This window comes from Gopherus evgoodei, unplaced genomic scaffold (assembly GCF_007399415.2).
Source record: "Gopherus evgoodei ecotype Sinaloan lineage unplaced genomic scaffold, rGopEvg1_v1.p scaffold_34_arrow_ctg1, whole genome shotgun sequence".
Classification (NCBI taxonomy): Eukaryota; Metazoa; Chordata; order Testudines; family Testudinidae; genus Gopherus; species Gopherus evgoodei.
This window is the reverse complement of record NW_022060016.1, coordinates 1,059,158-1,085,760: the sequence shown is the minus strand read 5'-3', so window position 1 is coordinate 1,085,760 and position 26,603 is coordinate 1,059,158. Positions and strand designations below refer to the sequence as shown.

At 57.4% G+C, this 26,603-nt stretch overlaps 2 protein-coding genes across 6 annotated transcripts; both read left to right on the top strand.

The window, feature by feature from the left end:
* Positions 1-2,120: 2,120 nt before the first annotated feature.
* On the top strand, positions 2,121-13,461 carry ECH1 (enoyl-CoA hydratase 1). 5 transcript variants are annotated; one of them, XM_030544591.1, is made up of 10 exons: positions 2,121-2,217; positions 4,672-4,849; positions 6,361-6,449; positions 6,950-7,074; positions 8,600-8,648; positions 9,134-9,198; positions 11,226-11,296; positions 12,016-12,087; positions 12,550-12,700; positions 13,196-13,461. In XM_030544591.1, exons 1-10 carry the CDS (start codon positions 2,169-2,171, stop codon positions 13,298-13,300), a joined length of 954 nt encoding a protein of 317 aa, XP_030400451.1. In that variant the 5' UTR covers positions 2,121-2,168; the 3' UTR covers positions 13,301-13,461. The 5 variants fall into 5 exon arrangements, with proteins under 5 accessions (XP_030400451.1, XP_030400454.1, XP_030400450.1 ...); XM_030544594.1 differs by having other exon boundaries at positions 2,186-2,250; XM_030544590.1 differs by lacking the exon at positions 2,121-2,217 and adding an exon at positions 2,660-2,913.
* A 4,414-nt stretch (positions 13,462-17,875) lies between these two features.
* On the top strand, positions 17,876-25,541 carry LGALS4 (galectin 4). The gene is made up of 10 exons (XM_030544596.1): positions 17,876-17,957; positions 19,330-19,418; positions 20,698-20,902; positions 21,605-21,739; positions 22,399-22,428; positions 22,847-22,888; positions 23,524-23,553; positions 23,845-23,933; positions 24,546-24,711; positions 25,299-25,541. Exons 1-10 carry the CDS (start codon positions 17,913-17,915, stop codon positions 25,443-25,445), a joined length of 978 nt encoding a protein of 325 aa, XP_030400456.1. The 5' UTR covers positions 17,876-17,912; the 3' UTR covers positions 25,446-25,541.
* Positions 25,542-26,603: the final 1,062 nt, after the last annotated feature.

Genomic DNA, 26,603 nt, shown 5'->3' with positions numbered 1-26,603 from the left:
TCTAGCACACTATGCTGTCTTCAAGAATGGCCAGTGCCAGATGGTTCAGAAGAAATGAACAGAGGGCGATTATCAAGTGAGCCAGTTGCCAGTCCCAGCTTCTGGCAGTCAGAGGTTTAGGGACACCCAAAGCATGGCATTATGTTCCAAACTCCCGGTAAACTGTGCCCCCAAACTGCAACTTATTTTGCACTGTGCAGGAACTTAGGGAATGTGGCTTGGGGAGGGGCACCCCAACCTAGCCGCTCCACAGATTCAGGCCACCGTAGCAACCTGCTGTGGCCGGCACACCCCTCCACAGGCCCCAACTTCTGTGGCCTGGGCCTAAATGCAGCTGGGGTGACCGGCTAGGGCTGGGGAACAGGTGCCTACCCTGCAGCCCCAACCCTGGAGAGACAGACAGCTGGGAGGGAGTCTTGTCTCCCTGCTGTAGCTGCGGAGCACCCTCCTGCACCCCAAACCCCTCAGCCCTAGCCAGAGCCCTCACATCCCTGCATCCCAGCCCTGAGTCCCCTTCCATACTCCAAACCTCTCTGCCCCATCCCACCACATGAATTTTGTTATGTGCACCAATATGAAGGTGATGAATTTTATGATGTGACACATTTTGCACATGGGTAGGAAAAATCAGAGGGAACGCTGGTTGTGTCCCTGAACATCTTGGCTAACAGCCAGTGATGGATCTATCCTCCATGAACTTAACTGATGCTTCTTTTAACCCATTTATCCTTTTGGCCTTCACAGCATCACCTGGCAACAGGTTCTACGGATGGTGTGGGAGAAAATACTTGAAGCTGCTGCCTATTCTTTTTATTACATAAGTCCTGGTTCTTGTACTATGTGAAGGGATAAATAATTCACTTTCGTGATACCATTGATGATTTTCTAGACTTCTATCATATCCCCCCTCAGCCAGTCTTTTTAATCTCTCCTCATACGGAAGCTGATTCATTCCTCCATTGTTTTTTGTTACCCATTTCTGTACTACTTTTAATTCTATCATTTTTTTTTCGAGATGGGGTGACAAACTGCAGGCAATATTCAAGGTATGGGATTTATACAGTAGTAATATATTTTCTTATTTTCTATCCCTTTCCTAATTGTTCATAACACTGTGAGCTTTCTTTGACTGATGCTGCATATTGAGCGGATGTTTTCAGAGAACTATCCACAATGATTCTAAAACCTTTCTTAACTGGAAACAGCTAATTTGGATCCCATCATTGCGTATATGTAGTTGGGATTATGTCTTCCAATGTGCGTGACTGGCATTTTAGAATACAACCATGAATCAAGATGGTCTATCAGGCATTATAAAGCTTTGACTATGCAAGAACATGCTGCCTCATTAAATGACTTTTTTTTAAAAAGTTGCACCTTTAACTTTAAATGTCTGCTGGGGGACATTTAATTGGTTTAATTTAAGACAATTAGGAACAGGTTTAAATTAAACTGCCCCAAGTGTCCATACACAATTACACCTGTTTAATATTGTGCCCTTTAATTAAGCAGGCTGTCCCCTTGTGTGTTCATGGGAAGCTAGACAGCAGCTCGTGGAAGGCATCTTTGTGTCCTCAGCGATTTATGGAGGCAGTGACGAGTAAATCCTTACTTCCAACAGCTCAGCAACTGCAGCCAGGAGTCATCAGAAACCGGGGCCCGCCATGCTTCTTGGTCTGTGTGATGCCATCCAAAATAAACTTAAAAGCCCCCCAGAAAGGGGAGACAAGTGGGGAGTTTATGGGGGGTTGAAAAAGGCTGGGTTCTCCTGAGCTAGGTGGGGCAGGAGGGATGGGATGGGGTGGGGGCATCAGCTGAGTAGTGGGAGGGATGGGATGGGATGGGGTGGGGGCATCAGCTGAGTAGTGGCTGGGCCCCCTCGAGGGGGGGGGAGATGGGCCTCCCACGCTGCGGTGGCTCCACCGCCACCACTCAGCTCCCCCATGTGCCTCTGTAGCAGCTGTTGGGTACCACTTCCGCCTCTGTAGGTGTCATGGCGGACGGGCCCCCTTCCGCCTCGCCGGGTGTCATGGCGGAAGGTGGGGGCGGGGCTGAGAACCGGCCGCCATCTTTCCTTCGGTCTGCCATTAGTGAAAATGGCGGCGGGGGCGTGGCTACGGGGTCAGGTGACCAACGGCGGGGCTCGAGCCGTGGCGCGAGAGGCTTCGATGGCGGCGGCGGTTGCGGGCTCCGTCCTGAGGGGGCTGCTGAGGAGACGTGAGGGACAGGCACCCGCTGACCCCTCCCCTTGTCAGTCGTGGGGGGCGAGCCCCCCCTCACGTCCAGCCCCCCCTTCTCCTGGGGGGGCCCCAGGGTCACCCCCCTCCTGGGCGTGGCTCGGGGGCTGCCCCCCCCCAGTTTCAGCCCCCCCATCCCTGTGCAGCTTGTGCCCCCCCCGTCAGTGCCCAGGGCAGGCCCCTGGGCTCCAGGAGCAGGGCGGTGCCTCCTACAGAGCCAGCGGGCGCCTGGGACGCAGGTCCCCGTCCCCTGCCTCAGTTTCCCCAGCTGCCCAAGGCGGGGGGCCTGCTGCGCGCGGCCAGCGGGCTCCCAGGAGCGGGGCGTCGTTGCAGCGGGGCTGCGCGCCCGGTGGCCTGCACGCGGTCTAGGCACCCGCGGGGCGAAGCGTTGATCGGCCCCGGGCGGGCGGGCGTCGAAATAAGTCGGCGGGCGTCGGCGTGGATCGCAGTTGTGCCGCCCCACGGAGATAATTCCTCCGCTGGCCGCCTCTCAGGAAGGCGGACTGCCTATGGGAGAACCGCCGCCAGTGGGGTCGGTCATGTCTACGCCGAAGCGCTGTGCTGCTGAAGCATTTCAAGAGTAGACAAGCCCTCGGTTTTCCCAGCTGTACAATGGGAATACTGGCCCAGCCGTGCCCTCTCTCGCGGGAGGATTGGGCAGTGCTCGGATGCTACAGTAAGGGAGGGCGGCGGTGGCACAGGACTACTGAAGATCGCTAAATTGGGATCTGCTCCAATTTCCAGGGCTTCTGCTGGGCGCACGTGTGTGGAATCTTTCTGGAGAAAACATTTTGCAAACGGAGGCGAAGCAGGGTGGCCTGAGCACCCAGGCTCGGCCCCAGTGAAAGACTTGGGCAAGGAGTTACCTGTTGCCCAATTGCTTATGGGTGCAAACAGCTCTGAACATCTCTCCCCCGCACGCCCCCCCAATGTGAACATACTATTTATGAGCCAGACTCCAAAAGCCTGTTCAAAGGACACTAGGGGAAAGGTTGTGTCTCAGATAGCACCGTACTGGCGTGCAGCGTTGAGTATTGTCCCAGGAATGCACGGGATATTCAGGGGGTTTTATGTCTCCCTTTTCTTACCCATTCCATCCAAACATCCTAAAGCCCTTTGTGGACACGAGGGAATTCAGCCTCACAGCTCTGGGAAGTAGCTCAGTGTCCTTGGTCTAAAATTGAGAAAACTGAGGTGCAGAGTGGGGAAGGGACTTGCCAGGTGACAGAAATGATCCCGATAGGGATGGTTAGAGTGGAGGACAAGGAGTCAAGACTCCTGGGTTCTATCCCAGCTCTGGCAGGGGAGTGGTGCCTAATGGTTAGAACAGGAAAGGTGGGAGTCAGGATTCCTGGGTTCTATACCTGGTTGTGGGAGGACAATGGTGTCTCATGGATAGAACAGGGAGGCTGAGAGTAGAGACTCAGGTTCAGTTCTTAGCTCTGAGAGGGAGTGTGTTCTAGTGGTTAGAATAGAGAGGGGTATGGGGCTAGGACTCCTGGGTTTTCTTTCTAGATGTTGCAAGTCACTTCCCCACTTTATGCCTCAGTTTCCCCAGTTTGCAAAATGCAGCTGGTATTGCTCCCCGTCACTTGGTTGGTGAGGATTAAGGCACTGCAGATGAACAGGAGAGCAGTCTGCTCGCTTACATATAAATAAAGCTGCTCGAGTTGTGCAGGTTTGAGATCCTCTACAAAGGACGGAGAAAAGTCTGGGTATTTTTTTCTGTGATAAAAATGGAGGAGGGGGACCACTGTGTAAATAAAATTGCGTAATAAATTCCACACCTTGAGAAAGATTTTAAAAAGCACCACCTGGAAAAATTTAACCCACCCTCCTCCTTTTCTCAAACAACACCAGCTTCCTTATGTGCTCTGTATCTTATCGCTCCATCTCCATGCAGCCCCCTGGTTAATTATTCTTCCAAACCCTTGCCTCTGCCAAGAGGCATGGAGCATTAGAGGCAGCACCCAGCTTTAATCTTTGAGTGGCAAAGAAAACAGGCTGAGACACTGTAACTTGGGTTCCATCATTTGGGCTGTGAAATTCCGACTCAGGCACTGACTTTCAAAAGGGCCAAGCCCAGAGGAGCTCCCACAGCAGTCAATAGGGGCGCTGAATGTACCCATAGGCCCCTTTGTGCTGTGCAATATGCAGACAATCTCTGTGTCAGAGCTTACCGATGAAATAGACAAGGGGTGGGAGAGGAAACTCAGATATGGGGAGAAAGGGATGTGCCTGAGGTCTGTGGCAGAGCCAATAATAGAACCCAGGAGTCCTGAGTCTCCTGTGCCCTATCCATTGGGCTACACTGCTCCTCTTATGTTTACCAAACTCTGCCCCATTTAATCGTGTAGCCCAGTACCCCCCCTGACAGGGAATTCTCCTGTGCTGGGATCTCTGATGTTAATAGGCCATGTTTCTCTTTTCCCAGAGCTGTCCGCTCAGATTCAGCCACTGCTTAGCTTCAGAGCCATGTCGTCGACCCCAGAGCAGCCCCATGCATCTCACAGCTATGAGACGCTGAAGGTGTCCCGGGTGCGGGAGAAAGTGTTCCATGTGGAGCTGAACCGGCCAGACAAACGGAACGCCATGAATACAGTGTTCTGGAGGTAATCCTAGAAACACTGGTGGAGGGGCCTGTGAGAGGTCCCCTAGCACCGCCCCCCCCATCCCCGTATGCTGAGGCTAGATTGTGTCTCTGGACAACAAGAAACAAGCAAGGAGAGAGAAGCAACCAGTTAGTGGTTGTTCTTGTGGTGTCGACAGCACACGTTGCTCTGCCAGGCGGTGGGTGAAATCGGTCAAATCTCTCTCAGATTTCTGCCCCAGTGAGCCCAGAACCGAATGTAACAGCATCAGGGTGGGGCAGCACTGGAGTGCAGTGGTTCTCACCCTTTCTGGGATTAGGACCGATATGTAAATCTTGATGCTTTGTAACCCGGTAAATAGCCGTAGTGCTATAATAAGCCAAACACATCTGGCTTACTACGTATTTCTTACCCTTGCTGTAGAATATACAAATCCATGTGATACGTACCAAGTACACCACGCGTACCACAGTAGTGGCTCCTGTCTCAAAGAGCTGGCTTGGCTCTGCTCCCAGCATGGCGACCTGGGGTACGGGGACGCAGCGCCACTCAGGTTTGGCCCAGCCACGCCTGTGTCATGATGGAGGGTTAGATAGGCCAAACTTGTAACAATGTGCACCATGTAACAGTGCTCGGAGTGGGGAGCCGTGCCTAGCCAGCCCCATGGGACTGGAGCTGCCATTGTGGGATGCATGCACAGTGAGCTGTGCAACCCTCCTACCCCACCCTGGGGGCAGGACACCCTCCCTCCACCCACGGGTCTCCTGCCTGGTCATTTGACACATTCGAGCCACCCAAGTTGGAGTTGCAACTTACGGGTTGAGAAACCCTGGAAAGAGAGGATGTGTCATGGGAGGAAGCTGTATTGGGAGAAACCACAGCTGATTTCCTGAAGTGGCTGGGAGCAGTCCTGGTGAACTGGAGAGGTCTGGTGAAAGGAAGGTTTGTGTTTAGGGGCTGGGGCTCAGAAGACCTGGGTTTGATTCCTGCCTCTGCCACAGATTCCTTTTCAGCACAGCTGGCCTATAAAGCCCTCTTCTAAAACAACATGTTTCCCGGTGAGGTGCTGCCAATAGGATGTTCTTAGCTAGGGTCGCTGATGCTTTACAATCCTCACCCTGAGCCGGGATGTTTCCATGTCCTTCCTCAGTTTTAGCCTGTCTCTGATCCCAAACCACCCAAGAGATCAAAATCAAAGGTGGTTTTGATTCTCTTGCACTTGTGCTGTGCCATGTGTCTCCTCTAAGCCAACTGTCTTTGCACTGTAGGAGCCTCGTCCCCAAGTGATATCCAACAGGCAGGGAACTGGCCTTGAAACTTGTTGGAGCTGGTTGGGTCTCAGCCTGGTGCCCAGTGGGGCTGGTGTCTGGATCAGCCAATGGGTCTGAATCTGAACTCCGTTCACCCCTAGAGAGTGATCGGGGTGCTCTCAAGAATTAGGGGTGAGAGTTTTTGTAACTTTTTGGGATGGCTGAAGTAACTGTTCCTCTAGAGAGAGGCCGGCTGATCTCCCGTTGCTCTGATCCCTGCAGGGAGATGGTGGTGTGTTTTAACAAGATCGCCCAGGACTCAGAGTGCCACGCAGTGGTAGTGTCAGGTGCCGGGAAGCTATTCAGTGCCGGTAAGGGAACCTGAATGTGCTGGTCGCGGGGGGAGCCTCGGACAAGCGGCTTATGTATCATGGAGATGGGGTGGGTTCCCTGCCGGCCAGAGGCCAGTTCCCGGGTTGCGATAGTGACCAATCCCTATGCAAGAGGTTCTTTCAGTGGACATTGTTGGACATAGGAGCTGCACTGGGCCAGTCTCAGCGTCGCCTCCCCCTGTGTGGGGCTGGCAAGACTTTTCTGGGCCGGGCTAGTAGAAGCCATTCTGGGCTAGTCTCAGTGCATCTCCCCTGGGTGGGACAGGTAGGAGCAACATCAGTCTCAGGCATGAGTCCCCTCCCCCTGCCTTTCATGACCCCGGGGGCCCCAACCTCACCATTAGCAATCAGTGTCTTAGCAGCTGAATGTCCAGGTCCCTAGATCTGGCCTGCAGGGCCATGGAGAGGTCGATCAGTATTCTTGTGATTGAAGCAGGGGTGTCTGTGATTTCCCTCCTGCCCTCACCCCCCTGCCGTAGGCATCGACCTCATGGAGATGGGCAGCGCGTTTGTGATGGTGGAAGGGGAGGACACGGCTCGCAAGGCGTGGAACCTGCGCAAGAAGATCAGGGAGTATCAGGAGAGCTTCACGGTGCTGGAGAGGGTGAGAAGGTTCGGCAGGGACACAAGCACCTGTCCTGCCAGGAAGATGTTCTTGCCTGGGGTGGACTAGGAGGGAAATGTTTGCTTATGCTAATCATGTGTGTATGAAATGCAAGTAAAAAGCAGGCCTTAAAGCCTAAACTTCAGGCTTCAGACTAGCTAAAGTTAAGCTTGTTAGGAGGAGTAAATAAAAAGTATGAATAGTCGTGACTCCAGCCACAACCTTGGGTCATGATCGTAAATATGTTTTCATTTTAACAAGTGGTGTATGCGGAATTTTTAAATGGTTTGAAATATTAGCAACTGCAGAATTTGCATTGATGCGAATGATCATTTAAAATAATATTATTAATTGCCAATAACATATTTGAATGTAATAATTAAATAGCAAAAAAAAGTAAATTTAATATTAAATAATTAATTATAAATAGGGTAGCTCCCAATTTACAGAAAGCTTCATGCACAGCTTAAGAAAAAACCCTTTACCAACTTCTTCAACAAAATGAATTGCCCCTTAATGTTATTTCATCTTAAAATGCAAGTATAAATATCAAATTATGATGCTGTAAAGCAGGGCTGGCTCCAGGTTTTTTGCCACCCCAAGCACAAAAAAAAAAAGAAGAAAAGGGCCGGAGTGCCGCCCCTTGAAAAATGCTGCCCCAAGCACATGCTTGGGACGCTGGTGCCTAGAGCCGGCCCTGCTGTAAAGTCTTTTGTGCATGCTTGCTTTAGTGTTATCGTATAATACATTCTTAAATGTCATCACTTGTGGCTTACAGTGTTTTTGTAGCTGTGTTGATCCCAAGATATTAGTGTGACAAGGAGGGGCAGTGCTACAGTAATACCCCTAATACAGTAGTAATAGAAATATACAGCACCTGGCACAGTGGGGGCTGGGCCATGACTGGGGCACCTGGGTGCTATCGTAATATACCTAATAGCCATAAAAACAGCACCATGGGGCCTGGTTCATGACTAGAGCTCATGGGCCGTACAGTAATACATATAACAACAACATGCCCCGAGATCACCAAGAACTGCATCCAAGCATCTTCCTGGCACTATCTCCCTGACCCCTGGCTAGCACTGTAGCTCCCTGCATCAACCCTCCTTGGGGGAGTGTTCCCTGCCCGTCTCCCATTGTATCGGGGCTTCCCTGCAGCCCCCAGCTTCTCATGGCCCCACTGTCAGCCCTGAAGTCAGGACGTTAGCAAGAGCCTGGCCCATCTGGACAGAGCAGGGCTTAGAAGCCCCAACAAGCCAGTGTCCCAGCTACCATTGGATTGGAGGGATAGCTCAGTGGTTTGAGCATTGGCCTGCTAAACTCAGGGTTGTGAGCTCAATCCTTGAGGGGGCCAAATTTAGGGGTTTAGTTGGGGTTGGTCCTGCTTTGAATGGGGGGTTGGACTAGATACCTCCTGAGGTCCCTTCCACCCCTGATATTCTATGATTAGTGGGTTTCTGAGCTGGGCAGCAGCTGATTTGCTTTGGCTCCTCTGATTAATATCCTTTTGGCTTTCTTCCAGTGTCCGAAGCCTGTGATTGCCGCTGTCCACGGAGGCTGCATTGGGGGAGGTGAGGCCCATCGGATTGGGAATGGGGCTCCTCAGGGGGGTGAGATGGGCTGGAATCAGCAATAGGCTGCAGACCCTTTCACGTCTTAGATCCCTGCTTCCAAACTGGCACAGGCCGCGAGGGACCGAAGGCGCTGGCTGTTCAGCAGCCAGTGTGTGATGACTGTGCGACTCCCAGCAGAGAGGCATCCAAACTACCCTCAGAACTGACACTAGTTGGCAGCCTCACAGCAAGGCAAGGGATCGAATCGGGGGATGGAGAAAGCTGGCAGTTATATCAATGAATCAGTTAGTATTGAACCCCACACAGCACTAGGGGGCGCTATGCATCCATCCATGTAGGGGATTCCCCAAGGGGAAGCCTTGTCTGAACCTCCCTGGAGACTCCTGGCACCAGAGAGAGGAGAACAAGGACAGGAAAGCGGAAAGGGTGGAGATATGGGAATGTCACGGCAGAACCAGAACAACTGTCGGTTCCCTTTGCAGGTGTAGACCTGATCTCTGCCTGTGATATCCGGTATTGCACCCAGGATGCATGGTTCCAAGTTAAGGTATGTCCCCGGCCCTTTGCTGCCCTTCATTTGAGGGCAGAAATTGGATTGTTGCTGGCTTTTTAAGCATGTTTTGGGGAATGCTGGGACAGCACTGTGCTTTTCTGGCTCTCTTACTTTGTAACGTGCCAGCAGCACTGCTTTGTGTTTTCCACACCGTGGAATGTAAGGCATTTATGCAGCTGTGCCATTGTCCTCCAGAATCTGAGCTCATTTGATGCTTCCCAGGGGTATCCAGGGTTTTCAGGCACCTCAGAGGCAGTCTGGGCTGTGGATCAGCGCCCTGAAACCACCAGGCTCTGGCCCTGGTCTCCCTGTACAGGTAGTGAGAGGCACACACTGACTCATGAGCCCTTGGATCATCCCTCTGGAGTGCCCAGCCCCTGCTGTAGAGAACTCTCAGATCCACTATTCCTAAAAGAAAAATACACGCCAGCTTGTGAGACTCAATGCAGTTATGTAGAGTGTGAATAAGTTTATTGTCAAACAGAGATTCAAGTACTAGCAAGTGAGAAGATTGGAAACAAATGGTTACGTATAAAACAAAATCATAACGCTCCTTAGAGCCTCCCCTTTGCTAACAGGGCATCCCCCCGTCTCCTACAAGTTAGCATAACCCCAGTGTTTTCAGCAAGTTTACTTCCTAGGGGAAAGGTGCCAGGTTGTCTCTCTGCACCCCCAAAATACCAGAAACAGACCTGTGATGGTCACCTCAAAATAGGGCATCTCCTGTCTTCCCCCGCTGTTTAGCTCTTCTTGTTAATTTCCTTCTGATGTCTTTTACGGCTCTTTACGGGCACTGGCATGCTAATAGACACCTATTGTATGACACGCAGTGAGAGAAGGGTCTCCCATCCCCTGCCTGGAGGCGTTTGTCTCAAGGCACACTACCTTTGAGTGACCCACTTTCAACTACAGCCCTAAAGAACAGAATTTTCAGCATATATGTATATCTTCACTATTTTCTTTACTTAAATTTTGCAGTGATTACAATGACCAGCTTGACGCAGGTCTTCAGTAGAGGTCTTACATGACCCTTTTGGTGAACTCATGGGCTCCCTATACCCTTATGTACCCCTGTGGCAGGCGGCATCAAGAGATCCCTGAGTCACAGTTGCCTTTCACGGTTCTGCAGAACGCCTTTGGGATTTGTACTGATGCCTGAATATGCTGAGAGCCTAAACTAATAGCCCAGAGAATCCATTTATGTCAACTCTGGCTTGGTGACGATGCATTAGAGTTATGTTAGTCACATACACACACACACAAGTTAGGTGAAAACACACAGTACTCTCACTGAAAGGTTGCTGCATAACTTTATTGCTTAGAATCTACAATCCTAACACACCAGCGCCCCAAACCAGAGCAAGACAAAGCAGGCTGCTGTCTGAGGCAGAGGGACTCAGCTCACCCTAGTTTACTGTGAGCTGACTCTTTGCTGACTCAGTCTGATCTCCCGTTTTCTTACAGTGCCCCCCTGGCCTGCCAGCAGGACCAAGAAAACCCCAGAGCATTCACAGTAACAGATCACAATCGTAACCCACTTTTCAGTCCATCACAGGATTGTGGTAGCAGGTGCTGGACAGGTATAGCAAGACAGTCGCTGCTGGGAAGAGTTTATGTTGTCAAAAGCAAAAAGAGAGTGGCTGATAGAAGCAGAGTGATTGACTGGCAAACATGCCATTCCCTCGGCAACAATTGCTACAGCCACCTTCCTTACCTCAGCTCCATGTGGCTTCCTCTAGTGGTGGCCCACATACAGTGCCTTCTGCAGCCCTGGCCAGCACAGCTGGGTTTTTTAGCTGAGACAGGAGAGGTTCGTGGTTTAAGACCTGGGTTCCGTCCCTGCTGCCATTGTGTAGCCAGGGCTGTTTCCCCGCGGATCATGGTTGCGCTCTCTCTCTCTCTCACAGTCACACACACACCAGCTCCCTTGTGTTTCGTGTGGCCCAGTGAACTGATGCCCCTTCTGCTTCGCGTCTAGGCAGGAGGGTGTCTGAGCCCTGCCCTTCTCTCCCCCCTTGCAGGAGGTGGATGTCGGGCTGGCGGCAGACGTGGGCACGCTGCAGCGCTTGCCCAGGATCATCGGGAACCAGAGGTATGTACCTGTGGCCAGTTTCAAACGTGGGGACAGGTTGGAGCCTGGATTCTCCCCAGCCCCATTAAAAGGGGCAATCAGTTGACTGGGAGCTGGCGGATCCATGGTAGGCCAACGACCCTGGGGATTCAGTTGGGTGCCACAGAATCTGAGCATCAGCGCCTGGAAAAATGCCCCTTTCACACTTCTCCGGGCCCTGTCCTCCCTCACCCCAGGTCCCGCCACAGCCCCCCATCGTGGAGAGTCGATTCCACCTTTGACCCCATCTTTGCCTTGCAATTTGAGCATCGCTGCCTCTGCCTGGCCATGCTCCTTGGATTGAATTGCCGCATTCTGGGCTGGCTCATGCATCACCCTGTGGCCTCTGCCCACGGGACCTTGCTGGGGAGGGGAGTGGGAACAGCCCAAGGTCTGTGGTGCTTAGAGAGACTGCAGGGAGCTCCAGCCCAGCTGAAGAGCAAGTGGATTTAGGATCCATTCTCCCTCACCTAGTACTCCCCACTGGTCGCCCAGCGCCCCGGAAGCTGGCTGGGTGTCAGGGAGTAGCTGTGTTTCCGGCAGGGCAGGGCCGCAGGCTGGCTGTGCTGGCAGAGGGAGAGGGGAGATGTGGAGGAGGGATCTGTACAGCATAGCTGGCAAGGTGCAGTCTCTCCCCGAGGGGTTGTGTGTGTGTGTGTCTGTGTCATGCCCACACCTGTCCCTGTGCTCTCCCTCCCCAGCCTGGTGAATGAACTGGCCTTCACCGCCCGCAAGATGATGGCTCCAGAAGCTGAGAGCAGCGGCCTGGTCAGGTAGCTGACCCATGAGCATGTTACCCAGGGGAGCGAATGCCCCCCCCCTTCCAGAGGTGAAGCAGCCTGTGCTGCCAACACACAGCTGGCTAAAGGGAGGCACAGAGAGGGCTTGAGGGGTTTCTCCTAAACTTCTAAGTCTGTGGCTGTTTTGGGAGGAGACCCAGGAGTCCTGGCTCCCCCGCCAGAGCTGGGGATAGAACCGAGGCGTCCCCATTCCTGAGCGTGTGAGGAGAGCAGAGAGGCCCATGCAGGCTGATGGCTTCCTTCTCCCACTGCATGGGTCTGTGGGGTAGAGCCACTGGGAGGGGTGTGGGCCACATCCCCTATCGTGATGTGCACTGCGGCTGGCTGGAGACCCCACTGCTGCGAACTGGTTCTATCCCATCCTCAAAGTGGTGTCCCAATTCTGGGAGTCGGGGCGCCCCCCTTAGCTTCACATGGCTCCTCCCCTCTCCCCAGCCGAGTTTTCCAGGACAAGCAGGCCATGCTGGAGGGCGCCTTCGAGCTGGCGGCCGACATTGCTGGCAAGAGCCCTGTGGCCGTGCAGGGCACCAAGGTCAACCTAATCTACTCCAGGGACCACTCCGTGTCCGAGGGCCTGCGGTACATGGTGAGCAACCAAGCTGCTGCCCTCTATCCCTGACCCACAGCCCCCTGGGGTCCCCACACACAGCTCTGCCAGTGCCCCTCATTCCTGGCCCCCGGGCTCCCCACACACAGCTCTGCCAGTGCCCCTCAACCCCGACCTGCAGCCCCTGCTATACCAGCCCTGGGCTCCCCTGGCACAGCTCTGCCGATGTCCTTCATTCCCAACTCCCAGCCCCCAGGTTCCTCACCCACAGCTCTGCCAGTGACCCTCATTCCCAACCCCAGCCCCTGCTATCCCAGCCCCAGGCTCCCCCCACACAGCTCTGCCGGTGCCCTTCATTCCCAATCCCCAGCCCCCTGGGCTCCCCACACACACAGTTCTGCTGGTGCCCCTCAATCCCGACCCGCAGCCCTGAACTCTGCCTGCAGCCTCCTGTGGCTAGAGGTGAATGGCCCAGTGCATTTCCCTCCCCTCAGTGGCTCTCCTGCCCCCTTTACCTGCCCTGCCTCCCCCCAGGCCACCTGGAACATGAGCATGCTGCAGACTGAGGACCTCGTGAAGTCTGCTCAGGCTGCCGTGGAGAGGAAGAGCCCCAAGGACGTCGTATACTCCAAGATGTAGCTGCTGCTCAATCAGACTCAGGCCACGGTGCCTTTAGTGTGACCCCCCCTTTCTGGGTCAGGCCCTGGGGCCTGCGCTAGCCCCAAAAGCTCGTTTCATAGCAGAAGAAGCCACCAATGAGATCAGCCCAGAGCTGAGTTTATTAATAAACTGAAACCCGAGCAAACGTGTCGTCTGCTGCATGAGGTCTGGGGCTGAGCAGTGGGGCCAGGGCCACCCACCCAGCCGTGAGCAGCTGCGGGGCCCAGAGGGAGGCGTCCAGGGTTTGAACATGGGGAAAAGGAGCCCCAGGGGGTGGCTGGAAAGTGGCAAGAGGCAGAGGCCAAGGCTGGGAGTAGCCTCCCCAGGAGGGCTGCTGGAAGGAGCACGCTGGAGGGGTGGCCACTGTAGCCGTTATCCATGTTACTGGGGGGTGCCTGGTGAGACACCTTCTCTTCCTGCCCCCCAGGTGGTGGAGGGGGAAAGCGGCACTCTCAGGCCTACACCAGGCAGCTGGCGGAGGCTGAAATGCAGAGTGAGCGACGCTGCCCCTAGGAGGGGGCACAGGGGGGGGGCATGAGCCCCCGGGGAACAGTGGGGCTTACTCTGCCCTGGGCTTGGCCATACAGCAGGTGCTGTCTGCCCCCTTGCTGCTGGCTCAGGCCCCAGAGCTAAAGCGGGGGGCTGCTGGGTGGGGAGCCCAACAGGGGAAAGGGGGTTTGCTGCATCCCCTTAGCATGAGGGAGCCATGTGGGTCATTGCCAGGGCTCAGCCCCCTGCCTCCAGGGGCCACACAAGCTCTTTCCCTCCCCCTGGCCAGAGATGGGCACTTTGCAACCTCTCAACATCTCCCTGGAGCACCCAGTCCCGGGCTGCTCAGCCCTACCATCCCCACCGCTTGTTCGTTACACCGTCGAAGCCCGTGCCCCTGAACACACGCACTGCCGTGAGGGGGTGTAGTGAAAACAAGGCCACGTTTATTTAACACGCAGCTTCAGCAGCCAGTAAGTCACCATCCTAACCCCGGCTCCTCCACCCACGGTCCTTCCACCTGTCAGCCGAGCCTGGGCGTGGCCCCCTTTCACGAAACAGACCCTGTAACCAGCCTGGGTGAAGGATAACGGGGGAACTGCTGCACCCCTCCACAGCTATGGCTCCAGACGTTCATTGTCTTTACTCCCTGCGGTTTTGGGTGTTTTCCCAGGACCAAAGGCCCCCGAGTAGCACTCTGTTTCATCTGTCAGTGGGTGACGGCTGTGAAACGGGCACATGAACTGCCTAGGAGCGAGAAGGGGGCCTGCCAGGTGTCCGTGCGCCCCTTTTAGTGCCAGACCTGCAGCCGCGAATCGTACCAACGCTGTGCTTCGCATTCTGCCCCAGGCGTTCAGCAGAGACCTTAGGAGACACCCTGTAGCGACTAGGACGGCGAGACCAGCGCTGGGGAGCCTTGTATGTGTGATGCACCTGCTGCCCGTCGGCACGGAGCCCTCCCTTGCTCCCAGTGGTGCTGAAGTCCCCTCGGCAGCACCCACCAGCCAGCCAGGCTGGCAGTGGCCCCATGCACAGTGATGGCAGCAGCTGGCACAGCTCTGTTTTCTCCTTGGCGTTGCTTTGACATTTTGCGGCATTGAAAAGCTTTAAAAAGCTTCATTTCAGGGCACCAAAAACACTGAGGGTTTTTTTCCTCCTTTTCAAAGTGTGTGCGGGGAGGGGGCTGGTTTGCTTGTTTTAAACGGGGCAAATCAAAGCGATTCGCTGGCGTTTTGTGGGGTTGGGGGGGGGTTTCACCCCGACCCCTCTGGCAAAACCCACCCGAATTCCGTGGTTGCCAAATCTGCATTTTTGCAGCTGAAAACATTCTCGGTGGCGACGCTCACGCATGTAGCCGAGGCCGGTAAGAGACGATGCCAGCACGCTAAGCTGTCGTTTCTACCCCCAGCCTGGGCACACCTGCCTACCCTGCCCTGTTCAGCTTTGAACATTGCTCCATACATTGAGTGGGAGGGTAGCAATGGGCCCATAAAACCCAACTCCTGGGAGAGCTCTGGGTGGGGAGGGGATGGGGCACAGAGCCAAGGGGCGCTGGCTCTTCCAACCGCCCCACCTCTGTTGGCCTGTCCTCTGGCCCACTGAACAGGCTGCGTGGCGCAATCCTGCAGGCTGAGCAAACAGCAGTGAAGACGAAGGACCATCGGGTTCGCTGCCTGGGGGACACCCTCCTTCCAAGGTGACACCGTGCGACCCGGGGCTGAACTTCCTCGGGCACGGGCAAGGCCTGGGCTGGCGTGAGGCAGCTTAGCGGCAGCATCCCATCTGCCCCTGGGGCTGGGGAAGGCTCGGTGCTTGCCCTTGGAAGAGACGCTGACCTGTGCCACCCTTCGTGATCGGGCTAAACGTGATCCAGGGCCCTGGTCTTCTCCCCTTCTCCCCCAAGTGGCCACATGGCAGCAGCACTGGGAGTCCGGACACCTGAGTTCTATTCGTGCCTTGGGCAAGTCACATCTCTTGGTGCCTCAGTTTCCCCTCCCCGTTGCTAATTATTCAGACTGGGCACGCAATGGGGCCTGGAGCTCACCTGCTACCGTAATACACCTAATAAGCACTACACTCCTAACACCAGACCTGACCCCCGCCTCTCACTCTGGGTCTTTGCGGCGCCCGGCCCAATGAAGCCGCATTGTGGGAAGGGCAGGTTCCAAGTGCTGCCATAACACCAGTGCCGATGCCCGTAAGAACATCACCCCTTAGGGACCTGGCACAGGACAGCTGGGGTTCCTGGCTCCCAGCCCTATGCTCAGCCTGCCCCAGTCTGAGCAGAGCGTGCACATCCCAGCGCAACTCAGGGGAACTGGCTCCGTGGGGGAGCAGGCAGGGCCCGGGATCTGGCCTCCTGGTAACCACGGACTCTGAAACACCAATGTCACAGCCTCCCTCACGCACAGGGTGCGGCTGCACCAGAGTCGAGGGGCCCAGCCACAATGCTTAGCAATGAGGAAGCCATTCCCTCCCCTGCCTGCTGCCCCCTCCACCCCCCAGGCACAGCTGGGCCAAAGGCACCAGTCCATGGGGCCCACTGTTTGCTTTCTGCCACGCTGAGCCAGCTGCCCACGGTCAGGCAGGGACGCTCCCCTCGTCAGCAAACACAGCCCCGGGCCGGCACCCATCTGTCATCTGGGCACGGCGCTTTGGAGAGCTGCACCTCCTGGGGGAAAGGACACAGGGAGGCGACACGCCCAGCCCTCCTTCCCCGTAGTCTACAGCACGTCTCCTCTGCTCCCCCAGACCCAACTCGCCTGCCTTGTGCCAGCACCCCAGATCCAATCCAGGTCGCCCGCTACCCATGTGCTGGCTCCAATGATGGCTGGGCCTTCGCCGCCGCTGGACATGCCGCCCAGCACCCGGCCCTCTGCCTTTCCTAAGCTCCCAGTGCCCCGACCATGGGATCAGCTGCTCTCATGCTAGGGGAGAAACGTGGGCATGGAGAGGGAAAGAGATCGGCCCAAAGCAGGGCTGCCAAGTTTAGCTGGACGTGTTCCTGGAGGGCTGGTCACATGACATTAACGGTGAATCTTTTAATTCCTGGAGAGTCCAGGACACTCCTGAAAGGTTGGAAACCCCCTAAGTCAAGGGGGAAGGCGGCAGAGTCCTGCCCAGTGCCACCTCTCGCATCTAAGCTGTCAGCCCTGGGGTTGGGTCAATGGAAAATCTGTGAGCAAGGATTGTGGCAGAGCTGGGGAGAGAACCCAGGCGTCCTGGCTCCCAGCACCCCCCCCGCCTCTAACCACTAGACCCCACTCCCCTCCCAGAGCTGGGGAGAGAACCCAGGAATCCTGCTCCCAGCCTGCCCCCACTCTATCCACTAGACCCCACTCCCTGCCATTCTGGCTGGTGCACAGTTCAGGCACTAACAGTAACGCAGGTTCGACATTACAGGCCTGTTTGGTATTTTTCGTGGTGGGTCCCGGTCAGCCCAGCATTGCTCTCACCTTTCCTGCACCCTGAGCGGGATGTGGGTACGAATTTAATCCCCACCCCACCCTGCAGGGGCCCAGCACCCTGCCACCACAAAGGAGGTGTCACCAGGAGCTCGAAGGGAAACTGACAGGCTCAGAGCCATGGTCACAGAGCGCATGTGACACTGGACGGGGTCTCTGCTCTAAGCACGTTGTGGGGTGAGCCACTCCAGAATAGAACCCACGAGTCCTGGTTCCAGCCCCCATCCTGCTTTAACCACTAGTCCCCACTCTCCTACCAGAGCCAGGGATGGGCCCCAGGAGTCTGGACTCTCATCCCCTTTTGCCTTAACCCACTGTACCTCCATCTCCTACCAGACTAGGAATAGGACCCAGGAGTCCTGCCTCCCAGCCCTCCCCCTCCCCACCCCCAGCTTCAACCACTAGATCCTCATCAGTTTGGCTTTGCCATTTCCACTGGCAATGGGGATTTTCCACTGAGCTGGGTGTGGCCGGGCAGGGGGTGATACCTCGACTGGGCCGATGGGCGGAGGCTGGCCGAGTGGCATGGCTGCCCCGCCTCCCAGTCCAGTCCTATAAACCCCCTGCCCTCCGCCTGCTCTATTCCCTGTGCCCCGTCCTGCCCATTCGCTGCACAGAGAGATTCCCCCAGCGCCTCGATGGCCTACGTTCCTGCACCCGGCTACCAGCCCGTCTATAACCCGGTAAGCATCACACACCCCGGGCATTGCTCTGAAACCCATGGGCGTTGGGCACCTAAATAACTGTGCTCTCCGTTACACCCGGCACAAATCCAGTGGCGTCGCCACAGCTGGTGGAGCTGCTGCCGATTTACACCCAGCTGGCCCCTGGATGGACGGTGGCTGCCGATATCCAGCAAGACAGCCCTCCCCATCGGCTAGCTCCAGCTGACACCCCCACCTTCCCCCCCACCAGCCCTGTAATGCATGGCTGGGCCTCGGGGTCACCTGGTTGTCGACGCTGGAAAGTTCCCAGGCCGGCTGGCGGCGAGCAGGGGCCTGATTCTGCTCCCCCACTCAGGGATGACACCCCTCATCTGGCACTCTGGTTAGTTGCCAGCCCCATCTCGTGGGGGGTCAGTTACACCATGCGAAGCTCCCCCAAACTGATGTGTAACTAAGACCCCACTCCGAGATGCCGACAGAGCGCGGCCTGCAGGCACGGGCAGCTGGCATTGGTTCCTGCCCGAGAGCCGATGCCGCCATGGCAAAAACAAACAGAGGGGCTGGAGTGTATTCCAGCCACTGTGGGGATAAGGACACTGGGGCAGACAAACTGCAGTGTGGGGCTGGGGTGGGAACGTCTTAGTCTCCCCCAACCCCCCCCCCGGGGAAATGCTGCTCAGCTCACCAAAACACAGAGATCCCCGCAGCCTGCCCACGGGCACCGGCTCCGCTCGGATCCTGTCCCCGCCAGCCAGTCGACTTTTACCCCTGGACCTGGGGGAGTCGCTCCGGAAGGCAGCTGGCTAAGGGCCCAGGGGTGAGGGAGGTGAGGGTGGGGCACAGGTCACGGGGGTGGGGAACCCGCCTGATCCCCTGCGTGTTTCTCGGCTCCAGCGATACCAGCCCAGCCGGAGCCCTGGGCGGTCCCACCCAGTTCACCTGTGCGGATGGGATCAATTAATAATTAACGCACGGGCCCTAGCGGCTCCTTTCCCCGAGGATCCCAAAGGGAGGTACAGACGCCCGCTAATTAGAATCAGCCTTGGGAAAGGCCGGGGTTGCAGGCTGGGGTGTGTCCCCCTGCAGATGGTTTGGGGTGGGGGAATGCTGCCAGCCGAGGAGCACCAGACTGCTCCTGCAAAGTGATCAGTTTCCCCACCCCTGCTGCGGCCTAGAGCCCCAGCTTGGTTCCCAAAGGGCTTCTGGCCAGATCCCAGCCCCAGGGGAGCAACTCGGGGGGAGGCGAGGCTGGACGGTAGCAGGGGGATCCCCTGGCATTGCTAAAGGGGGTGGGGTGGGGGCTGGCACCCATGCTGTGTGTCTATGGGGTCGGGAATGTCACTGGTCAATTCCCCCCTCAGCATCATCTCTCTCTCTCCCCATCTCTCAGCCCCTCCCTCATGCCGCCCCCATCGCCGGGGGGCTGCGGCCCGGGATGTCCATCTATGTCCAGGGCACGGTGCCCCATCACACCAAGCGGTAACACATTGGGCGGGGGGCGGGGGAAGGGAGGGGGACAGCTGGGCTCATGTGGGGCGCGAGGGCTGGTTAAAGAGGGTTCCCTCCCCCAGTGCTGGGATGCAGCCGCCTCTGGGGTGGGGCACAGGGGCTGGTTATACATGGACCCCTTGCCTGGTGCTGAGATGCAGCCGTCTCTGGGGTGGAAGGTGTTTAACAGCCACATGGCCCAGGCGTTTGGGACACAGTACGGCGCAGAGTCACCCAGCGGAGGGGATCTCGAGCGGCAGATGGGTCCAGTTTGGCCAGGCTGTGGCATAAAGCACCGTGGGATGTTTAACGAGGGTGACGACCTTGGGCTTGTGGCTGATTAAAACAGAGAAACAAGAACCTGCTGCCAGAGCCTGGAGCCCCAGGCGTGCACAGGAAAAATGTGGGGCAAAGGGCCGAGCTCCCAGCCGAGCAGGGGGAGGGACGGAGTGAAAGGGGAGCTGCACCAGGGAGTGCAGTGTGTACACCTGACACGCCCCTACACCAGGGGATGGGGGGGCGTGGGGAGAGGTGTAACACCTCCCAGACCAAAGCCATTGTCATGGCAACTCCAGAAAGTCACCCCCAGGCCCGATCGAGCTGCTGCGGGCTAGTTAGAGCTGGCTACCGGCCCCTGGCTGGGGGCATTCGCCTCACAACGCTGCCCCATTCCCTCTTTGGGCAGGGGGTCCCTGGACCCCCTCCTTGCTGCGACTGCCCCTCCTTTACAAGAGAGCGAGCTCCTCCCCTCATGGGAACAAGAACTCAGCCCCCACCCCCCGCACCCAGTGCCCCTCATTCCTGAGCCCCGGCCTCCCCGCATACAGCTCTGCCAGTGCTCCTCATTCCCGACCCCCGGCCTCCCCACACACAGCTCTGCCAGTGCCCCTCATTCCCAACCCACAGCCCCTGCTATCCCAGCCCCAAGATCCCCCCCCCACCAGTTCTGCTGGTGCCCTCAATCCTGACCCGCAGCCTCTGCTATCCAGCACCCATTAATGAAATGCCCATCCGCAGTATAGGGCCTATGACACACAGATCAGCAGCCCCGAGTCCACCCAGGAGGGGTCAGTGGTGCAGCTAGATAGCTAGAAACCTTCTGAATTTCCAGCTGCAATTTTCCTGCTCTGCCCTTTACTGCCCCCCCACCTCCGCATCCCGGGCAGGTATTGATAGCAAGAAACCTCCCCCCACACACAACACAGCCTAGGCCTGGGCCAGACTCCCCCAGCCCCCTGCAGCTCGCTCACCGCCCCCACCTGCACCCCAGGTTCCGCGTGAATTTCTCCTGTGGCCCAGCGAAGGGGGCCGACATCGCCCTGCACTTCAACCCCCGGTTCGACAGCGGGGACAAGATCGTCTTCAACAGCTTCCAGCACGGCAAGTGGGCCAAGGAGGAATACAAGCACGAGATGCCTTTCCGCAAGGGGCAGCACTTCGAGATGGTCTTCAGCATCACTCCCGAGGGCTACCGGGTAGGGGGGGTATGGGGGAGGGGCATGAGGGATATTGGGGGGGCTGTGGGGGGCAGGTGGGGGCCACAAGGGATATGGGGGCCCACAAGGGATATGGGGGGAACTGTGGGGGGCAGGTGGGGGCTACAAGGGATATGGGGAGGGCCTGTGGGGAGACACAAGGGATATGGGTGGCCTGTGGGGGGCAGCTGGGGACACAAGGGATGTGGGGGGGCCTACAGGGGGCCACAAGGGATATGGGGGGTCTGTGGGAGGCAGGTGGGGGCCACAAGGGGTATGGGGGGCCTGTGGGGATCAGGTGGGGGCACAAGGGATATGAGGGACCGTGGATGGACACATTCTGAACTGGGGGCAGAAGGATAATATGTCATTGGGGGGGTCCCCCATCTGTGACAGGGGAAATGTGGGGGGGGGTGGAGAGAAACTCATGGGGAGGGTGGGTCCCACTGGATCAAGAGGACGGGGGCAGATGGGGGGGCTGGCGGCTGCTCCCCAATGGCCTGGGGAAAGGGGTGGGGGGTGACACCTTCTCCCCCATCTGGGTGGGGGGCTTTGAAAGGGGAATTGTTCCCCCTCCCCAAACATCCCAACACCTGCTCTCTAACATGGGGGGCCAGGAGGCCTCACCCCAATTTCCTGCCACCCCCTGCCTGCTCCATGGGGGGGGGGGCAGATCCTGACACTGCCTGTCTCCCACCCCAGATCATGGTGAACGGGGCCCCCTGCTACGAGTTCCGGCACCGCATCCCGCCCGAGCGTGTGCAGGTCGTCGACGTGGACGGGGACCTCGAGCTGCAGTCGCTCAACGTCATGGGAGGGGGCACGATGGGGGGCGGGGTGAGTGACTGGGGGGTGGGGGGGCGCACGGGCGGGCGGTGGAGACGTGGGACTGGGAGGCTCACGCACAGCGCCGGCCCCGCAGCCAAACTGCCAACGCAGGGGTTGGTTCAGGGGAAATGCTGAGCGCTTGGATGGTAGGAGGGCTGGGGATAGAACCCAGGTGTCCTGCTGTAACCACTAGACCCCACTCCCCTCCCAGAGCTGGGGATAGAACCCAGGAGTCCTGGCTTCCAGCCCACCCCCCGCTTTAACCACTAGACCCCACTCCACTCCCAGAGCTGGGAGAGCACTTGGGAGTCATGGCTCCCAGCCCCCCCCAACACTAGACCCCGCTCCCATACCAGAGCTGGGAGAGAACTCAGGCGTCCTGGCTCCCAGCCCTCCTTCCCCGCTCTAACCCCTAGACCCCACTCTCCTCCCAGAGCTAGGCTAGAAGCCAGGAGTCCTGGTTCCCAGCTCCCCCTACTCTATCCACTAAATCCTGCTCCCCTACCAGAGCTGGGAGAGAATCCAGGTGTCCAGGCTTCCCCTCCCGCCCGCTCCATCCACTAGCCTCCCCATCCCCTCCCAGAGCTGGGGAGCGAACCCAGGAGTCCGGGATTGACAATACCTTTCCCCTCTCTGGGCCCAGTGTCACACTTATTTCCTTCCTGCAGGGGATGTATCACCCGCAGCCCGGGATGCATGTAAGTACCCACCAGACCCACATGCCCGGGGCTGGGGGAGATGCCAGTTCAGGGTGGGCACCCGGGGGCACCCAGTCCATTACTGCAGCTACACGCCACCCCACAAGCCAGCCAGGCTTCGCTGGGCCTCCTGCTGCAGTGTGACGACCCCAGAAGGCATGGGATGGGGGAGTCCTACAGGGGGTCCTTCCCACCCCCCCCCACAAAGAGTCACAGGGACCTTCCCTCTGTCTTAGCAGCCACTTCCCCTGGGGAGCAGGGATCCCATGGGCCCCTCTAGCCAGGATCCCGGGCCCCACTTCTCCCTGGATCAGCCCCACAATCTCAGCTCGCCCAGGCTGCTCTAAGGAGAGCCATGCCAACCCTGCAGCCTCAGCCCCTGTAACCCCCCCACCCTTATATTGTCTGTGTCTTTCAGGGCATGCAGTCGAATATGCCTCCGCCAGCCACAAGCCTGCCAGTAAGTACACTGCAGCCCGGGGGGAGAAAATTCCCTGATAAACACCCTCGTATTCCTGAGCACTGTTTGTAAAGCTCAGCGCCGAGATGCAGCCCCTCTGGGGCGGGGGCGGCTGCTTATACAGAGATCACCTCACCCCCTCTTGAAATGCAGCCGCCTCTAGGGTGGAACGTGGCAGCTGAGTGTATGGGGATCCGTCACCCAGTGCCAAGATGCAGCCGCCACTGGGGCATGGCACAGCAGCTGTTTATGCAGAGATCATGTCCCCCATGACTGAAATGCAGCCACTTCTAGGATGGAAGGTGGCAGCTGATTATAGAGGGAATCCTCATCCAGCACGGAGATGTGACCACCTCTGGGGTGGGGTGCAGCTACCATTGAACAGCTGCACTGCAGTTCTACACAGCAGTTTAAGACAGGAAGTGGAGGCGGATTCTGTATCCAACTGGAAACTGCTGGGCTAGGAGAGGATTTTAGCTAAGGAAAGGCCAGATATTTCCTGGAAAACTAGAGAGGAGCCGTCAGGTGACGGCCAGTTCAGTGGGCCGGAGGGACAGAGACACCTCCAAGGCCTTAGGGTTGGGCCACACCACAGCTGACCAGATGAATAACTCCTGGATTTCTCTGCCCCACAGATGATGGCTGGCCCCGCTTCCTTTCACCCGGTAAGCGCAGCAGACTTGGGGTTTGCTCTGCCCTTTTGCTCCCGCCTTACGCTTTCTCCCGCAACGCCTCCCCTAGCCCCGGAGTGCAGCCACCTCTGGGGTGGAATGTGCCAGGCGGCCAAGAGCCACGCTGAATGAAGCTGGTAGCAGGACCTCCCCGCCCCCCCCTCGCGCCCCACTCCCTGGCGCACAGCGCCTCCTAGCACTGCACTATTAATCCCCCTCCCTGCAACACATCGGAGACGCTTCTAGACAAGACAGTTCTAGCCGGGGGTCTCCATTCTCTTGCAGCAAGTTCCCTATGTGGCTAACTTCCCAGGCGGGCTGACGTCCAAAAAGACAGTGGTGGTGAAAGGATTTGTCCCGCAGGGCGCTAAGAGGTATGCAGCCACGGCACTGCCTTCAGCAGGGGAAACTGAGGCACCAGCCGGGGGAAGTGACTTCCCCTCCGCCCCCGGTCTCATGGTGAATCAGCATAGAGCTGGGGATAGAAGCCAGGAGTCCCGGCTCCCAGCCCCCCTGCTCTAACCACTAGACCCCATTCCCCTCCCAGAACCAGGGATAGAACCCAGGAGTCCCGGCTCCCAGCCCCCCCTGCTCTAACCACTAGACCCCACTCCCCTCTCAGAGCTGGGGAGAGAACCCTCCCAGCCCCCCTGCTCCAACCACTAGACACCACTCCCCTCCCAGAGCTGGGGATAGAAGCCAGAGTCCCGGCTCCCAGCCTCCCCTGCTCCAACCACTAGACCCCACTCCCCTCCCACAGCTGAGGATAGTCCTGGCTCCCAGCCCTGTGCTCCAACCCTTAGGCCGTGCTTTCTAGCACAGACTAGGCTTCTCCCAGCCAAGTGCAATGGCCCTGTGTATCTGGCTACAGGCTTGTATGTCCAGCCCTGCCCCTCTCCCCCAAAGCCACACCCCACTCAAGAGCAGATGACCCCCCCGCACACACACACTCCCCCTCCAGCCTCACCAGTTCTCTGCCTCCCCAGCTTCTGCATCAACTTTAAGATGGGCTACTCCAAGGATATCGCCCTGCATATTAACCCTCGCCTGAACGAGAGGGTGGTGGTCAGGAACAGCCTCCTGAACGGGCAGTGGGGCGCAGAGGAACGAGCCCTGCCTCAGAACCCCTTCCAGCCTGGCCAGTATTTCGATGTGAGTAAACTGCTCATCTGTGTGGCATACGCCCTATACCGCTAGCAGCCAATGGGGATTCTCCCTTAGGTCAAGCCCACGGTCTTCTGGAGCAGCATGCATGCACACTCATGCAGTCTGATGCCTTCTGCTGGATGGCATAAGAACTGCAAGTCTGTGTGTCATTGCCCCTATATAGCTAGCAGCTAATAGGTATTCTCTGCTAACTTAAGTCCTGGGGCATTTGGAAGAGGAAGGGGAGGTAGGGGTATGTGTGCGTAATAGGTACTGCTGCCCCTGCTGGATGGAATCCAAACTGCTCTTATGTGTATCATATGCCCTATACTGCTAACAATTAATGGGGATTCTCCTTTAGCTCAAGCTCAGGTTTTTCTAGAGCAGAGATCAAGAGAGAGAGAATGTTCACCCTCTGCTGGATGGCATCAGAACTGCATGCCTGTGTGTCATAGCCCCTATACAGTTAGCAACTAATGGAGATTCTTTGGCAGCACAGTCTCCACTAGGCCATGCTGCCTGGTCCCATAAGGGATTGGCTCCTTCACGGGTGTCCCCGGTGGGTCCTTCTCATGGCCGTTCTCCCCCCACAGCTCTCCATCCGCTGCGGGAATGGACGTTTCAAGGTCTTCGCCAACGGGCAGCCGCTCTTTGACTACAACCACCGTTTCCGCGAGTTCCAGAAGATCGACACGCTGGAAATCAATGGCGATGTGGTCTTGTCCTACGTCCAATTCTGAGCCCGGTCCCACTGCCCTGCGGGGTGGGAAACACAAAGCTGCCCTCCCACCCCCGGCTGGCATCACAGACCCAATAAACTACTCTGCTTCTCTCAATGATGCTGCCGGGTGGGCTGCCTTCCCCTCCTCACGCCACCCACTGCTGGATGGAATCGGAGCCGCTTCCCTGTGTGTCATAGACCATCCCCTGCTCACAGCTGCTGGGGACTCTCCTCTAGGTGGAGCCAAGCTTGAGGCCTGCGCAGGGATGGTTGTGATGGCCTAGAGATGTTATAATGACCCTCTGACCCCTCCCTTTCCCAGGCCACCCGCTAAGACCCTGGCAAACGTCACCAAATTAAGCCTCCCAGTCTCCCCCTGACCCCTCCTCCAGTACTAAAAAACTGCCCCATGCCCCACAGCTCCCACTGCAACCCTCCCCCTTGCCAGAAGCCCCCCACCTGCTCACTTCCTGCACAGCTGACCTGAGCCACCCTGCAGCCAACCTCTACAAACCCCATCCCCAGCCGGCAACCTCATGGTCCCCACAGCCTTCCCGCCCCACCTGGCTCTCCCCACTGCCCACCCCCCCCGCCCCGTGCTTCTCCTTTGGACCGGATCGGGCTGCACCAAACCATCGGGGTTAGAAACAGAACGAGGGATGCCCAAGGGAAGGGTCCCCTGCTCCTGCCCCCCCATTTTAGGAGCCTGCAGCCCTCCACTCACCGCCTGCTCTGCAATGCTTCTAAGGAGCCGAGCAGAACCGTTCCCAGCCGGGGGTCCGCCAACATGTCCGTCCAATGGGGACAAGGACTTTCTCCTCCACTAGGAGCTCAGACCAAAAGTCCCCCTGCCCCCGGGTTGCTGCAGCTCTGGGGCCCAACACTCAGCTCTGGGGAGCTGCAGGCAGCCGGGCCCCATCACCTCGTCCGGAGGCCGGGATAGGGGCAGGCAAGGGAGCTGGCCTGGTTGTACTTGGTTCTTACTTTGGTTCGGCCCAGTCCCTCGGGATCTTACTGGCACTTTCTGAGCCCTGGGCAATCTGCCTGCTCAAGCCACACGCCCCCCACCTCCTGCCCCAGCAACTAGGGCAGGATCCTCCTCCTCCAGCACGGAGCTTGGGCAAGGTTACACAGGGAGTCAATGGCAAAATCATCACTAGAACCCAGGAGTCCTGGC

Bases quoted from the DNA above. Each gene is read 5' to 3' on its own strand.
- ECH1 (XM_030544590.1), top strand. From the start codon at position 2,850: ATGGGAATACTGGCCCAGCCGTGCCCTCTCTCGCGGGAGGATTGGGCA. The intron at 7,075-8,599 runs GTGAGAAGGTTC...GCTTTCTTCCAG, and splicing joins GCTTCACGGTGCTGGAGAGG to TGTCCGAAGCCTGTGATTGC. The intron at 12,088-12,549 runs GTAGCTGACCCA...CCCTCTCCCCAG, and splicing joins GAGAGCAGCGGCCTGGTCAG to CCGAGTTTTCCAGGACAAGC.
- LGALS4 (XM_030544596.1), top strand. From the start codon at position 17,913: ATGGCCTACGTTCCTGCACCCGGCTACCAGCCCGTCTATAACCCG. The intron at 22,889-23,523 runs GTAAGTACACTG...TCTGCCCCACAG, and splicing joins CGCCAGCCACAAGCCTGCCA to ATGATGGCTGGCCCCGCTTC. The intron at 23,934-24,545 runs GTATGCAGCCAC...CTGCCTCCCCAG, and splicing joins GTCCCGCAGGGCGCTAAGAG to CTTCTGCATCAACTTTAAGA.